We start from the raw sequence: 16,058 nt of genomic DNA, 5'->3' as shown, positions 1-16,058 counted from the left end.
GAAAAGGGTAAGAAATACAACAGTTGAAAGCAATAGTTAAACACCATCAAATTTGTTTGCTTCCTTAGAGTCACTAGCAGTTTATTCCGTTCAATTGGATCCACAATTGGAAAGGCCCTTTTCCGTATGCACTCAAAGTGAATGAGTCAAAAGTCAGGCACTTCCAACAAGTCACCTTTTCTATTAAAATGCGCTAGCTGTTTTTAGCGCAGAGAGTCACGCTGAATGGCCCGCGCTGCTCCCGATGCTCATAGGAACTCTATGAGCGTTGGGAGCGGCGCGGGCCATTCAGCGCGGCTCCCCGCACTAGAAAACTGCTAGCACAGTTTAATAGAAGAGGCCCAAACATGCATCCTCGGATCGAAAAGCCCATCGTGGTCTATGCCAGGAAAGACAGCCAACTAATGAGAGGATTCCTGATGGTCTCGTAAAACAAACAGTTTCAATTTCATCTGATCATTCGTTGACAACCACTGCACTATGTCCATATTTAGATCACCCATATAAAAGCTGAAGTGTAGAATTCTGCATTACCTGTATGGCATGAACATATGTTGCAGGTAACCCAACATACAGAATGTTACAATAATTTAAACTAGATAATATTATGTTTTTCAGCACCTTTTGAAAATCAGTTTACAGTATCAGTAGACAAAGTTTGCCACTCATCCCAACATGCTTAAGAGGGTGCACTTAAACATGAGTGCTTTGATGTTGACTAAAGCTAATATTCTATAATGGAATTTTGGCACCAAGATGCTGCTACAGAATTGACGTGCGGTACCTGGCATTGGCATGCCTAGACTGAGATGCCAATTTATAGAACTGTACCACCCATCTTGACCCCCCATCTAATATCTGCACTTGGCCCCTCGGCTATATGATAAGCTGTATTGTAGAAAAACGTTTGCGTCATATCTATGTTATTTGAATGATCTAATGTCTACTTATTAGTTGTTTCAAAAGTATTATGCTGACATTGTATTATCTCTCTCTTATTTGAATTTCTGTTCTGTTAATAAGTATACAGTACTTTTGAAACTATTTCATGGTAGTCCCATCATTAAGTTTCAGAGGTCTTTTACTGAATTTATCATGTAAGTTTGCTGATTTTGAGCTCTCAATGGATTTTAGAGGGGTTTCGGCTCCTGAAGAAGACAGCGAAACAGAGCTCTGTCGGGCAAACTACAGACTTTCCTTTCAACACAGATAAGTCTAATGCTTTTGGACATTCTATGTTTTCACGTGTTGGACATTTAAACAAACATTTTCTCATTGCGCTTATGTGTATATGAATAGTATGTGCAGCCAAATTGAAGACTTTTCTCGTGGGAGGGGATGATACATGCACACATTTTTTCACTTTTTTGTTTAGAGTTGGAGTTTGATTTTTTTTAATCACTACAAGGTAGAGACATTATGATGTATGGGGCGAACTCACTTGGGTGGCAGTGATTGTCCACATATGAGTTGTCAGCCCGGGGGATACTGTTGCATGGTCAATTAGCATAATTTGGTTTGCACACAGATTTTAGTTAGGCCTAACATAAGCGCCATTTATAGAATCTGGCCCTTGTGCATTCTAATGTGAATACAAAAGCTGGATAACACTTCTATGCCCATTCCATACCCATGATACACCTCTTCCTTAAAAAATAACAACAACCTTAAATAGAGCACAATTAGCTTGCTCTGCCAGGCAAATTACTGTACAGAGGAATTATCATCTATTTCCTGCTAGTTATGCCTCTATCAACAAGAAGAGATTGTGACACAGGGGTTAAAGCTATAACTTCAGCACCCTGAGGTTGTGTGTTCAAACCCCCACTGCTCCTTGGGACCCTGGGCAAGTCACTTAAGTTTTTAATAGTGGATTGGGCAAGCGCCTTCTTGTGTTTTTGGATCAAGATTCATTAGTTCATTGGTACAATAGACATGATTTCATATTTACATATTTTATATTTGAAAGTACAGCTGTAAGAGTATGGCTTCTGAATAATGAAGCCATAATCACAAGGCACATAAGGGACTAAAAGGAACACTGGGGGCAGGGGGGGGCACCATGTTTTCCCAACTGAGACAGTGAGGCAGAAATGACAAGAGTAATCATCCCTGCTATTCATTTTAATGGAAAATATTATTTCTGTACTGCAGCTGAAGCCACTTAATGGAGACACACTTAGCGGGAAGGAAGCTTTGGCTAAGTGGGACACTTTCCTGGTGCATATTCAGTTTTGCTCTTAGAGTACAAAGCAATCTTGATTGATTAAGACTTATCATTTACGGAGGGTTTTTTTTCTCTCTCTCTTCATTATATGCTGCTCAGGAGTTTTCTTTAGATAGAATTTGAGCTACTTGTTTATTACCTTTAGCATGCAAGCACCATATCTCTGTTTAAGTTAGGATAATAATAATAACAGTTTATATACCGCAGGACCGTGAATTTCTATGCGGTTTACAATGATTAAAAATGCTACAAATTGAGTAGAACTAACAAAGTTGACAACTAGTAACTAACAGCTCTAACGATCAGTTATTGTGAGAAAGATTGTACAAATCAGCTACCTAAGTACTTTAGGAACAGATGTTTTTAGGTATCTCCTAAATTCCCCATAAGTATTAGTAAGCATAAGTAATTGTTCCAGATCTTTACCCCATAATGCTGCCTGATATGAGAAAAGATGTTGCTGATGTCTTTTAAATTTACATCCTCTAACTGGTGGAGAAACAAAATTCAAGTGTGAGCTTCTCTTATGTCTCTATAGGTTGAGAAAAGAAGAGGTCAGTTATATATTTAGGGACTAAACCAATAGTACCTGTGTCTGTGTTATAAGGCCATGTATAGTATGGCCCCAGGGTACCTGGTTGATCATTTTAATTTTTCTAGTTTTAGACGCTCCTCGTATAGCAACAATATTTGATTTTCCATCAGTCAAGCGATGTCAATATAAAAGATATAATGGATTGCTTTCATATCAAGCTGCTAAATGAGATTCTGACCTTTGTCGACTATTTTCCACCTCTGTATCTTATGCAAATTTTAGAAAATTGTTAAAAACTTACTTATATGCTAAATTTCTATAATCGGGAAGTCTATGAAAATTTATCTTTATAGATCGCTGTTAATGTTCAGTTCTCATTTATAAACTGTTAAGGACCTGTAAGGTTTTTCGGTATATAAATATTATGTTATGGTTGTTAATCTAAATGGTACAGGGTTTGAGTGGAATATTTTGCAGGTCACATTAAGACTATGGGCTCCTTTTACAAAGGTGTGTTAGGGCCTTAATGCGCAGAATAGCGCGTGCTAAAATGACCCGCACACTAGCCGCTACTGCCTCCTCTTGAGTAGGCAGTAGTTTTTTGGCTAGCACGTGCTAATCCAGTGCGTGCGCTAAAAACGCTAACGCACCTTTGTAAAAGGAGCCCTATATAATCACAATCTATAATCACAGTTTTACCATCAAGAATTTTTGAAAACATACTATAAATGTGTCCTCTTAAAGTATAAAATTGTCATTGTAAAAATTCATGATTAGAGAGTGTAATATCATAGTCCATGTTTACGATGGAATGTTAATTTTCTGCAAAGAACTTATTATTCTGCATCCAGGACAAATTATTTACAGAATTCATGCATTATTTTATTAATGCACATTAGTAAATGGAGCCCTGATCTTGATCTGGAAAAAAAAAAAAAAAAGATATGGAATATGAATAATTCAGGAACAACAATCAAATTTTGTCTTTACACAATAATGACTTTATACTTCCACCAGAAAACAAAACGATGACATCACAAATAAATGTGGATATACAAAAGAAGAATGTTTCAACAGATTCATTAATAGGGAAGGGGCAGCTGGATAATATTCATTTTGTGGCCTTTCCCATGTCATTGTGGAAATTTTCATTTTATTCAGGTTTTCTTGGTCATTGACATTTGCAAATGATAACCCATCCCTAATCATTAAAGGGTAAAATCTATAAGAAGATCCCAAAAGTTGGGTGCCAATATAGGCACGGTTCAGTGCGATTCAAGTAAAATTGGGTGCTGTTTAATAAATCACACTGAGAGGCATCTATTTTGGAGGGGCCCAATAAATAGGCCAGCTCTAGGCTCAACTAAAAGTTAGGCACCTATATGAGCGCTTACGCATGCTTAAGCGCAGTGATTCTGCAATAAGGCGCCCAACACATAGCCACACCCATACCTAACATGCATAGCGCCTATTTTTTTGAAGGCTGCCTAAATTTTTAGAGGCGCCTTAGTTTCAATCATTGCTGATTAAAAAGCTTAATTGAGCTTGTTATTCAATTTAGATAGGCGCTTATCTAGTTGGGCGCCTCCAATATAGGTGCTTAACATTAGGCGCCAGTCACAGAATTTGGGCCTAAATCCTTAGGTGCACTACCATTTAGGCCAGGTTTTAAGTGAACTAAATGATTGCACCTAAGGCAGGTGCCTAGCAGCATCTAAATCATTCCACACCCAAACTCTGCCCTGAATCTGCCCCCTAACAATGTCTACTTTCTCTACAGGTAGGTAGGTGCTTCGGTATAGATGCATACCTCAAATTGGGTTTTTTTTAAATGGCGCTTTCAATTGTCAATTAAAAGAAAATTAAGCCAATTAAAAGAAAATTAAGCCAATTAAAATAAAATTAAGTTAGGTGCCTAGATCAGCTAGGCACTCTGATCTAGGTGCCGTTTATAGAATCAGGGCCTTAATGTTAGCTTTTATTTATTTATCTATCATTTTATAATTATTTACCAAGTATAAACTTGTACAGAAAGTAAAATTTAAGTGAAAAGTACATAACCGTATTAATCAATTCAAATCAAAAATATAAGATCAATAGTACATAACCATATTAATCAGAATTGAATCCATAACATAAAATTTACTTAAATTTTTAACTCAAGTCCTCCATACCGGATCAATATGGAACAAGAGCGATTTTAATAACAAAAATATATAATAAAAGAAGATTGCCACCACTGATTTAAACTGAGCTCAGGGTTCCCTAAAAATACTTCTTATCTAGGGCTAGATCTTATCTTTTTCTTTCTCCAGGCATGACAACGACAGGAAAGCCGTCAGCTGGAAAGATTTAAAAAAAGACATATTTTTGTGAGGAATAATGCACTATGCATTTGCATGGGTGACGTAAATAAAAGGTTGCCCCTAAGGTTAACAGTCCTGGTTTTAATAATAGAAATTCTTTACGACATCTTTGGGTTTCTCTGGCAAGATCTGGATACATTTGTATTTGCATTCCTAAAAAAAATTTCTGTTTATTTTTGAAGAAAAGTCTCAATAGCCAGTTTTTATCTGGGGCCAAAGCCACTGTTAATAATAAAGTTGCAGGCACTGCCCTTCCACTGTTTGAAAATTCCAATAAAGTGGGCACATCCAAATTTTCCTGTACAACCTCTTGCTGGTGTTTCTGGTGATTATTAGGGAGATGATAGACTTGTGTAAATGGTGGTATCACTTCCTCAGTGAGTCCCAAAATTTCCATCATATATCTTTTCAGCATCTCCCGAGGAGTAATCATTAGGACCTTAGGGAAATTCACCAATCTTAAATTATTACTACGGGAGAAATTTTCCAAAGACTCAAGCTTTCTCCTAAGATTGGTATTATCTTTAATAAGTGTTTCATAAAGCTGTTTGGTCTTAGAAGTTAGCTTTTATTTTTGGGGTTAATATGCTATCTATGATTCAGTGTTAGAGTGTGATCTGTTCTGAAGGTCTCATTATTCTGTGATTTTAAAGGGGTTGCTCCAGTTGCTTGCAATCTGCTTCATTGTATGAACGGTTTGCTGTAGTCTAGGATTTATTGGCAATTTTTCCTCTTCATAATGCTTTAAGAGATAGCATGCAAATATTGTCGGTAAACACTGAAATGTATTGGAAGAGGATGAACAGCTAGCCGTTGTTTATGTTTCCCTTCATACTATTCAAATATACAGTTCGTTTGAATAAGGTAGATAGTTCTAAGTCTAATAGATGCTGGCATTGTCACATTGATATAGGGACCTTGGATCATCTGTTGTATTATTGTCCAATGATACTTAATTTCTGGAAGTCAATTTGGGGACAAATAAATATTATTCTTGAGTCATCAATCCCGTTAACCTACGAAGCCATAATTTGTGGTACAATATTGCATTTTAAGCCTTCTTTAGATAGATATAAAAGCCGGCTCTTCTTGATTATGACTGGAATAGCCATCCAGATGATTACGCGTAACTGGAAGAGTTACGACAGAGTAAATTACACATTTTGGTGGGCAAATATTTGTTCCATGTATAAATATGAGAGAATGAATGCGGAGTGTTTGGGGTCTAGTATGATATTCAATAAGGTGTGGAGCCCATTGACTGCATATGTTGAATTGCAATGAATGAGCAAAAACAAAGTGGAATTGTTTCCCCTGTTCTTGTGTGCCTTTTCTATTGGGTTTCCCCTGTTCTTGTGTGAATTGCAATGAATGTCAGGTATCTCCCTTTTTATGGATTCCTTACACATCTGGGGGGGAGGGGAAGGTATTTGGGATTGCTAAAGGTATTTATCTATAATATTGTAATAATATATGCATATGCAGTGTAATAGTTATGTGAAGAAAGGAGGGAGAAAAGGATTGGTAATGTATTAATTTTGTGTATTTTAAATGTGTTATATATAATGCTCATGTTTAATATAGTTGTATTGCACTGTCAAAATTTGAAAATCAATAAAGAATTAAACAAATATACAGGGAAGGGAAACTCAGAGGAAAGGGCTACTTACTATCTACCCACACTTTCACACATATTTCTTTTGTATATCATGAGCCTTTACTATGCAAAACAAAATGGCAGCCTGCTCCTAGAAACCATGGGTGCCAACCCAGAGTTGCAAGGGGGAAAAGGGATTGCTCCTACCTCATTCTACTGAACTATAAGGATTGCTTCAGGTAGACTTGAGGTGCTTATGGGGGTATTTTCAAGGGGGATGGAGGGCCTTGAACTGCTTGGAAAGATTAGGGTTATCAGATTTTCCATGGCTCCGCCCCAGCCTCACCCATTTTTGCCCGTCCCCTCTGAACCTGTTCACTTGTCAGGAGGGCATCTGTGCATTCGCTGGTATGACGCAATGATGTCACACACATGCACGCATGTGCGTGATATCACCGCGTTGGATCCGCGCATGCAAATATGCCGTCCTAGCTGGAAGCTTTTCAAAACCCGGACAAAGTGCCGGGTTTTGGAAAGCCATCTGGACGCCCAGACATCTGGTAACCCTATGAAAGATGGCTGTCAGGGGCTGCTATTAATATGATTCCAGTTCCTTTAAGATGGCATCTGCGAGCGTCAGGCCACATATTAATTTCATGATGCTCCTGGGCAGGAAAAAAAAAATGCCATCTGTGAGCTGGTGTGATTTTTCTACAAATAATACAATTGTGGTGTTCAATGTCAGCTGTATTATTCAATTAACACTTTATTGAGATGCTTTATATGCATTTGCATTGTCATTATTCTGCACCCCGTAGCAAGATACTAGTGCCGGGTTTTGAAAAGCAGTCTGGACCCACGAACATGTCCTCAAAAGGAGGACATGTCTGGGGAAATCCCGACGTCAGCACTGAGGCCCTGATTCTATAAACGGTACCTAAAACATAGGTGCCGAGGAACATGGCGCTTACCCCCTCTTTTACAAAGGTGCGCTAAGCATTTTAGCGCGCGCTAAATATTAGCGCTTGCTAAACACGCGCTAAATGCTAACACGTGCATGTTATCCTATGTGCACGTTAGCGGTTAGTGTACGCGTTGATTTAGCGCACACTACATCTGCACTAAAACGCTTTGTAAAAGAGGGCCTTAGTGCATGTCAATCTTAAGTTAGGCGCCATTTATAAAATCTTGCCTAGCGGCACTTAAAGTGGACTTAGGCGCACCCTATTTATGACAGGGTTTTCTTGGCCTAAATACTAGCACCTAAGTCCAAAACAGGCGCCTACATGCCAAACACGCCCATGATCCACCCCTAACTATGCCTACTTTCTGATAGGTGCCTTGGATGAGGCGCCAACCTAGTTAGGCCTGCCATCCCAAAAATTTCAATTTAAGCCAATTATAACGTGCTAATTGCTTGTTATCAGAGATGGCAGTTCTTATGTTCTTATACAAAAGCGCGGAAGAGGTTTTTTAGTGTCGGCCAGAACACTGAATGCTTTGTGCTGCTCCGATGGTCATAGAGTTCTTATGAGAGTCGGAGCAACTTAGAATATTCAATGCACCGGCCGGCGATAAAAACCTCTCCCATGCTTTTGTAAAAGGGGGTAGGAGGGGTAAGTTAGGCACCAAGATTGGCTAGGCATGCCAATCTAGGCACCTAGTAATTTTAGGTGTCTTTTGTGGAATCTGGACCTGAATATTCCTATATGACTAAATTCTGTGGTCAGCATTTTAAAGCGACACTGACCTCAGAGTTTAAATATCCAGGGTTAACTTTCAAAAGCTAGTCATTTATGTATTGTTCATCAAACAAAATGGTATTGCCTATAACATGTTTGACTTTCCTTTCTATGAATCTAAGGGATATATCAAAGCACACTCAAGATGCATTAGAGCATTATTAACGTATTTATATTAACACATTTTACTCAATATTAGGATACATTAATGCAGTGTCTCGCAAACTCGGGGCCGCATCTGCAAGGCCTCCAGTTATGCGCAAATGTCGACGTGATGATGTCACGTGCATGTGTGATTTCATCACGTTGACATCTGCGCATGCACAGAGGCCCTCCAGATGGGGCCCTGAGCTTGCTAACCCTGAAATTGCTATGCCAGTGGGGGGATGGGGAAAGGAAGAAAGGCGCCGTTGAGGAGGAGAGGCACCAGCTGCCTGCCTACAGGACGTGCCTCTCTCAGCACACCTGGAATCTCATCGCGGCGCACACAATTTGCGATAAACTGCATTAATGCATAAACATTTCTAATTAAAATGAAAAGTTTGCAAGTCAGCTCCTTTAAATGAGGCGCTGCTTGGCATTAACTAACAGCTCTACACTATCATTGCTAACAAAAGGAATATATAACCCACACCTCTAAGTCTGCAGATACTATGTTAGATCAACCCTCAAGTCAGTGGCTTAGTGAGGGTGAGAGGCACCTAGGGCAGAGGCACCCCTCCCCTGCACTTGTGTGCACCCCTCTTCCCCTGTATCTCTAGTTCAGTGGTCTCCAACTCAAACCCTTTGCAGGGCTACATTTTGAATTTGTAGGTACTTGGAGGGCCTCAGAAAAAATAGTTAATGTCTTATTAAAGAGTTTGAGACCACTGAGTTAAGGGGAATGGTTAATCTGCCGCCTGGGTTGGAGGGCAGAGGGGAGAACAGGACAATCAAGCCATTGTGAAATCACTGATGAGGTTGGCTCTTATTGGTGGAATGAGGCATTATGACATCACCATCTCAGCTCTGCTTCCCAAAGACAAATAGGATGTCATGGTTACAGTTAAGCCAATGGTCTCAAACTCAAACCCTTTGCAGAGCTACATTTTGAATTTGTAGGTACTTGGAGGGCCTCAGAAAAAATAGTCAATGTCCTATTAAAGAAATGACAATTTTGCATGAGGTAAAACTCTTTATAGTTTATAAATCTTTCCTTTTGGCTAAGTCTTAATAATAATATTGTAATTTATAGCTAGAGACATATATAATCAAGAAACTGTTTTATTTTACTTTTGTGATTATGATAAACATACCGAGGGCCTCAAAATAGTACCTGGCGGGCCGCAAGTTTGAGCTGTTCACTGCCATGAGTTACAACTTCAACGTGCTCCTCATGATCCCAGAAGCTCTCTTTGATGGTCACTTCCTATGCATGGCACCTGGAAGTAACATCGGTGGGAGAGCCGATGGTGTCACGAGGAACACGAAGTTGTTGCTTGTGGCTGTGAACAACTAGAGGTACGAGGAAGGGAATGGGGAGCCATGGCGCCTTACTATGCCACTGCCTCAAGTAGGCCAACACACCAACCACAATTACTTAACCTTATTCAAAAACCTAAACTCAAAACATTCACAATGATCTTGATACTTTTTGGGGTTAGATATCTTTTCCAGTATTCAGTAAAACTATAAATCATTCAGGTTTTGCCAGTTAACTTTGGGAGCTAGTCAGATAAACTATTGTTTCAATTCTCCTTCTTTACCTGTCTTCCCCCCCCAACCCCCCCTCCCCCCCCCCACACACACAAGGCTAAATTTTATCTGGGAAAATCACAGTACCACAAAAATTTAGCCAACAAAAAGAGGTAGCCCCGGGAACATTTATAAGGTATCCTTGTAATATGAGCTTTGTTGTTGAAGAATGAACATTCTTAATAGCAATTCTGTTTGTTTCTAGCGTTCAGGTGGGGCTTTAGCTATTCCATTATGTGCATTCCAAGGAACTGTCTCTCTCCATGCACCAACAGGAAAAACCCTGTCCTTATCAACATATGAGGTAAGCAGCGAAGGGCAGAAAATAACTCCCACTTCCAAGAAGATTGAAGTGTACCGGTCAAAAAGTGTAGGCCATGAACCCAACCCAGAGGACTCTCCCTCTAGGTTTCCTGATACAAATGTAAAAATTCATTTGGAAGTCCTTGAAATTTGCGACAATGAAGAGGCCATGGACACTGTGTCGATCATAAGCAATATCAGTCAATCCTCTGCCCAAGCCAGATCTCCTTCCTTACGCTACTCACGAAAAGAAAATCGGTTTGTTTCATGTGATCTAGGTGAAAGCGCCTCCTACTCACTATTTATCCCTACAAACAATCGTGACAGTGATATGAATATATCAATTCCGGATACTGTCGAAGCTCATAGGCAGAACAGCAAAAAGCAACATCAAGACAATGATGGGTATCAAGAGGAAATACAACTGCTAAATACAGCTTACAGAAAACAGGAGGAAGATGGTAAGAGTAACTAGAAAACACTTTCCCCTCTTTTACTAAGGTGCGCTATGCTTTTTAGCGTGCACTAAACACTAACACATGCATGTTATCCTATGGACGCGTTAGCATTAGCACGTGCATTTATTTAGCACACGATAAGCACGCGCTAAAACACTTAGCGCACCTTAATAAAAGAGGGCCTATATGTATCTTTCCTATTGTGAACTGTAGTTCTTCCTTCTCCCCCCTACTGTTTATTCCTCACCACCAAGTCTCTCCTTCTCCCACTATTACTATGTTCTTATGATCCTATTCGCATTGTAAATCGCTCAGAAAGTTTTTTTAATAAACTTGGATCTGATGGCAAAGACTCCACCTTTCACTACCAAAAATAATTAATGTGCAACGCATCACACATTTTTCTTTGCATACTGTATCTGGCTTAATTATTATTTATTTTTAAAAAAAATTGACCAGACTAGGGTATAAGTTACAGTGAGACTAATGAACATAAGTGCTTTTCAATGTGGGTACTATCAAAGTACTTTGACATTAAATACAACTCAAAGTTATAAGAAGACTTAGAAATAGAGGTTAGATTTAGCAGCACAGAACATTACAACACAACTGATTCACCAAACTGTTGACTTTCTATCAACAATTAACAATGCCACTGGACTGTTATTTTCTGCGCCTAGAGTAGTCTGTTGAGTACCTACAACTTGTTACAGATTTAGGCAAATTTAAAGTGGTCTGCTTACACAGGAAAACTAACTCATATTATCACTCTAGCTGCACTACCCACAATGCATCTCAATGATATTTATCGGAATGGTTCAAATCAACAAGTTTAGTTGGCTGCTGCAGCTATGACACAGTCACACACTACAGTAAATGTACCTACTCCAAAATGCTTAAGGCCAGGAAAGTGAATGATCCAGAACTATTCTACTGCCAAATCCAGTTGAATTATCAACAATTGTTGTATGCAGTTCTTTGACTGATTCTTGTATGTGAAGTTTTTCTATGTAAACTGTAGCTGTATTTTAGGAAAGCCAAGAGTTGTTTAGTTAAATAAAACAAAATGGAAGAATAAGTTCTTTATATTTCTTTGTAATTTGCATTGTCAAGCATTGATCCTGGGTAAGAATCCAAGTTAAGTCACAAATTACTGAGATGTGCCGGATACATAACCAAATTCTCAAAAAATGGACCAGAGGATGATCACAGCATAAGCTTAAGTGGTTGTAAGAGTTGAAGTTGGTTTAAATAATTTTGGCATAGATGCGTCAGTTTTCAAGGCAAGTCTATACGTTGAAGACAATGATTGCAGTCTGCCAACTTCACTTTGCAGGCTGGAAATTTTATGCTGAGAAAAATCATGCTTTCACTAAAATTCATCTGCTTACATTATGGCCATCTTAAAAACCTTTCAGGCACTGGTTTTGAAAATTCACTTGTGCATACCTAGCAATATCATAATCTTCAATGTAAAATCAAGCAGAGGAGTACTATACTATTGTGTCTTGAATTATTCATCTTGTTTTGTAAATCAACAATCAATCACAAACTTGTTAACGTATAGTAGTAAGGAATGTACATATTTTGCATCTTTGCATGGGTAAGAACATGAATCAATCTTTGGCCATTCTATAAATCTAAAGTATCTGGACTAACATTCCTTAATATGTTATACTTTTTGAGCTCTATACAATAAAACATCTGTCCCATGTCAGTCACCAACTTCTTCATGACCAATTTAAATGTATTTATACTGCCAATTTGCTTTAACCAGGGGAAGCTATTCCTAACTGGCTGATTCATTCATTAGTGACAAATAAGTCTCTGATACTTGGGCTAATATTGGTCAAATAGAGTAAACATAGAAACTGACAGCAGAAAAGGGCCACGGCCCATCTAGTCTGCCCACACTAATGACCCACCCCCTAACTTCCTCTGTGAAGTGATCCCACTGCCAATCCCATTTTTTCTTAAAATCTGGCACGCTGCTAGCCTCAATTACCTGTAGTGGAAGACTATTCCAGCGATCAACCACCTTTTCAGTGAAGAAATATTTTCTGGTGTCACCATGAAATTTCCCACCCCTGAGCTTCAATAGATGCCCTCTTGTTGCCATGGGACCTTTAAGAAAAAAAGATATCTTTTTCCACCTCGATATGGCCTGTGACATATTTGAACGTCTCGATCATGTCTCCCCTCTCTCTGCGTTCCTCGAGTGAGTATAGCTGCAACTTATCCAGCCATTCCTCATATGGGAGATCCTTGAGTCCTGAGTCCATCCGGGTGGCCATTCGCTGAACTGACTCAACTCTCAGCTCATCTTTGTGGTAATGTGGCCTCCAGAATTGTACACAGGGTTCAAAACCTCTAAGGCAGTGTCTCGCAAACTTTCTAGCCGGCGGCACACTAAATCCAGTGCTCCAGCCAGAAGGCACCCGGAAGTGCGTGGATGTTGACACGATGATCTCACGCACATGCGCGGAGGCCCATCTGGCCATGACCCACTTCGATGGAGGGATCCGGGAGGTGTGGGGAGAGGAGGAGAGAAACCGGCCAGGAGAAGAGTCTTCTGCGCCGGCTGACTGCCTAGAAGTACATCCTGTAGGCAATCAGCTGGCGTGGACGACTCTCCTCCTCGCCAGTGTGTCGCGGCATACCTGAAATCTCAGGAGGCATACTGGTGTGCCACGGCACACAATCTGCAATATACTGATCTAAGGCCTTTGCAACTTAAGAGCTAGATGTGTTATTGTGTTAATGAATTAGCATATATTATTGTACATTAATATGCATTATTTAATTCAGGCCCCATTATTGTCAGTGAGATCTATTTACTAAAAGTGTGCACTAATACAGTATATTAATATAGAGATTAATAAATCTAGCCCCAAGAAGATAATGTTATAGCAGGGCACCTACTATGCACCCATGTGACTTCAGGAAATATTAGAGCAAAGCTAGAAGCTACATTAAAGGTATGGACATTTTGGAGTGTATTCTGTATAGGTTAGAGAATGACACGGTGACAAAATTCATCATCGTTCCCATCCCCGCGGATAACCGCGGGAAATAAACCCATGTCATTTTCTAGTGTCTGTTTCAGCCTCAGTCCTTCTACACCAGCATTCTTCAAAGCAAAGCTTGTGGGTCAGTGGTTGTGGCCATTCATACTCTGATTCTTATGTGAGCCAAGGATAATGAAGCCATTGTGACATCACTGATGTGATTGGCTTTTAGGCACTGGTGGAATAAGGCATTATGACATCACAATATCTGCTCTGGATACCAGAGACTGTCATTCTCAACCTCAGTCCTTCTACACCAGCATTCTTCAAAGCAAAGCTTGCGGGTCAGTGGTTGTGGCCATTCATACTCTGATTCTTCCCTCTCTCCTTAAAAAATGACATGAAGATGGTTTCCGGTGGTTATCCGCGGGGACGGGAACGGTGATGAATTTTGTCACCGTGTCATTCTCTAGTATAGGTCAACCAAAGTTAGATGCCAGGATGATCCACATTCGGTATGTAGAGCAGCCTATATAGAATATCAGCTCAGTTTGTAATTTTGTGTTTAACAGTGGGTGTGAGCATTTATGCCTGTTAAAAAAAGCTGGTGTAAATGCTCGTGCCAAACTAACAGCATTCTGCAACACCATGGGGCTTATTTTCAAAAAACGAAAAATGTTCAAAAAGTGGCCTAAAGGGGCAGATGGACGTTTTTCTTATCAAACTCTTCAAATTTGCTATTTTTGAAACCTATTTTCTAGAATGAAATCCATGCTGTTCATCTAAATCTCAAGGAGGCGTCCAATGACTTGGACGTTTTGCTGTCAGAATCGAACATTGAAGAATACGTCGAGAGCACAGTTTGGAAATCTGGGGCTAGACCTGTTTTAATAACAAATAAGTGCCATAAAGGTGTTCAACGCCGGACTTGATGGACCGAAGGTCTGATCCGGAGAAGGCAGTTCTTATGTTCTTATGTTCTTATGAAAGCAGGACCCTACCATACTCCCCCAGTGGTCCCTGACATCCTCCCACCCCTAAAACATGTGAATGAAACAGTGCATATGTGCCTATATGTTATGGGCAGTCCTAGTGGATCAGAAAGCAAGTCTCTGGAGCAACCTGGTGGTCAGTGCAGTGGACTCCAGAGAAGGGAACCCAGGCCTATATCCCATTCAAACTACTATACTTGTGGGGGAAGGTGTTACTCCTCCGAATCCCACCCAAAACCTACTGTACCATCATATAGGTGCCACCAGCAGGCATAATGGCTATTGGAGTGGTATACAATTAGGTCCAGTGGATATTTGGTGGGTTTTAGAGGGTTCATCATACAATATAAAGGGGTTATGGTAAGGTGTGTACCTGGGACCTTTTATGTGCAGTTCACTGCAGTGTCCCACTGCTTTGCTGGGATGCCTGTGTGGCCAGTCTACTACAATGGCTTGTTTTATAAGTTTGGGATCTGTTTTTTTTTTTTTTGTTAATGGTTCAAAAGTGACAAACATCTGAAAAATAGCCATTTTTGAAAAAAACAAGAAAGATATTTTGCAGGTTTGAAAATGGGCATGTTTAGTACTGGATTTTTGTGTGCGTTCTGCAAAACGTCCAAACTCTGACTTGGACATCATATCAAAAATACCCTTCCACATCTACTGTAAATTCTGGGGACACTCCTGACCTGCCCATGCACCTCTCCTGATGTCAGAGAGAATGATGATGCCAACGTAGGCAGTAACCTCACACCGGGGAAGTAAAAAAGGTACATGGGAGGGCAAGGGACACGCGCGCGTGGCAAGGAGAGGATCACGGGGTGGGGGGGAGGGCGAAGAGGAGGAGAGGAGGAGGCATGCTGCACCCATAGGGAGACAGCACCTGGAGCGGACCACCTCCCTATACCCCCTTTACTATACCATTGCTCTGATGTTCATAGGAATTCTACTGTGTTTCCCCGAAAATAAGACCTAGCATGATTTTCGGGGTAGGTCTTAATATAAGCCCAACCCCCGAAAATAAGCCCTAGTTGCTGGTGGCAGTAGCATTTCCCCCCACAACCCTTCCATCTCTCCCACCCATCTGAACACTGAT

At 40.1% G+C, this 16,058-nt stretch overlaps 1 protein-coding gene across 1 annotated transcript in view; it reads left to right on the top strand.

The window, feature by feature from the left end:
* The window catches only part of GPR149 (G protein-coupled receptor 149), a 64,280-nt gene extending 51,764 nt beyond the window's left edge, over positions 1-12,516 (top strand). The window contains exon 4 of the mRNA XM_033957536.1: positions 10,407-12,516. Coding sequence (XP_033813427.1) covers positions 10,407-10,979 — 573 coding nt within the window. The 3' untranslated portion in view covers positions 10,980-12,516. The remainder of the gene's footprint in view (positions 1-10,406) is intronic.
* The last annotated feature ends 3,542 nt before the right edge of the window (positions 12,517-16,058 follow it).

This window comes from Geotrypetes seraphini, chromosome 9 (genome assembly GCF_902459505.1).
Source record: "Geotrypetes seraphini chromosome 9, aGeoSer1.1, whole genome shotgun sequence".
In the NCBI taxonomy this organism is placed as follows: domain Eukaryota; kingdom Metazoa; phylum Chordata; class Amphibia; order Gymnophiona; family Dermophiidae; genus Geotrypetes; species Geotrypetes seraphini.
Note: the sequence above shows the minus strand (reverse complement) of the source record. Positions and strands in the feature narration are given on the sequence as shown.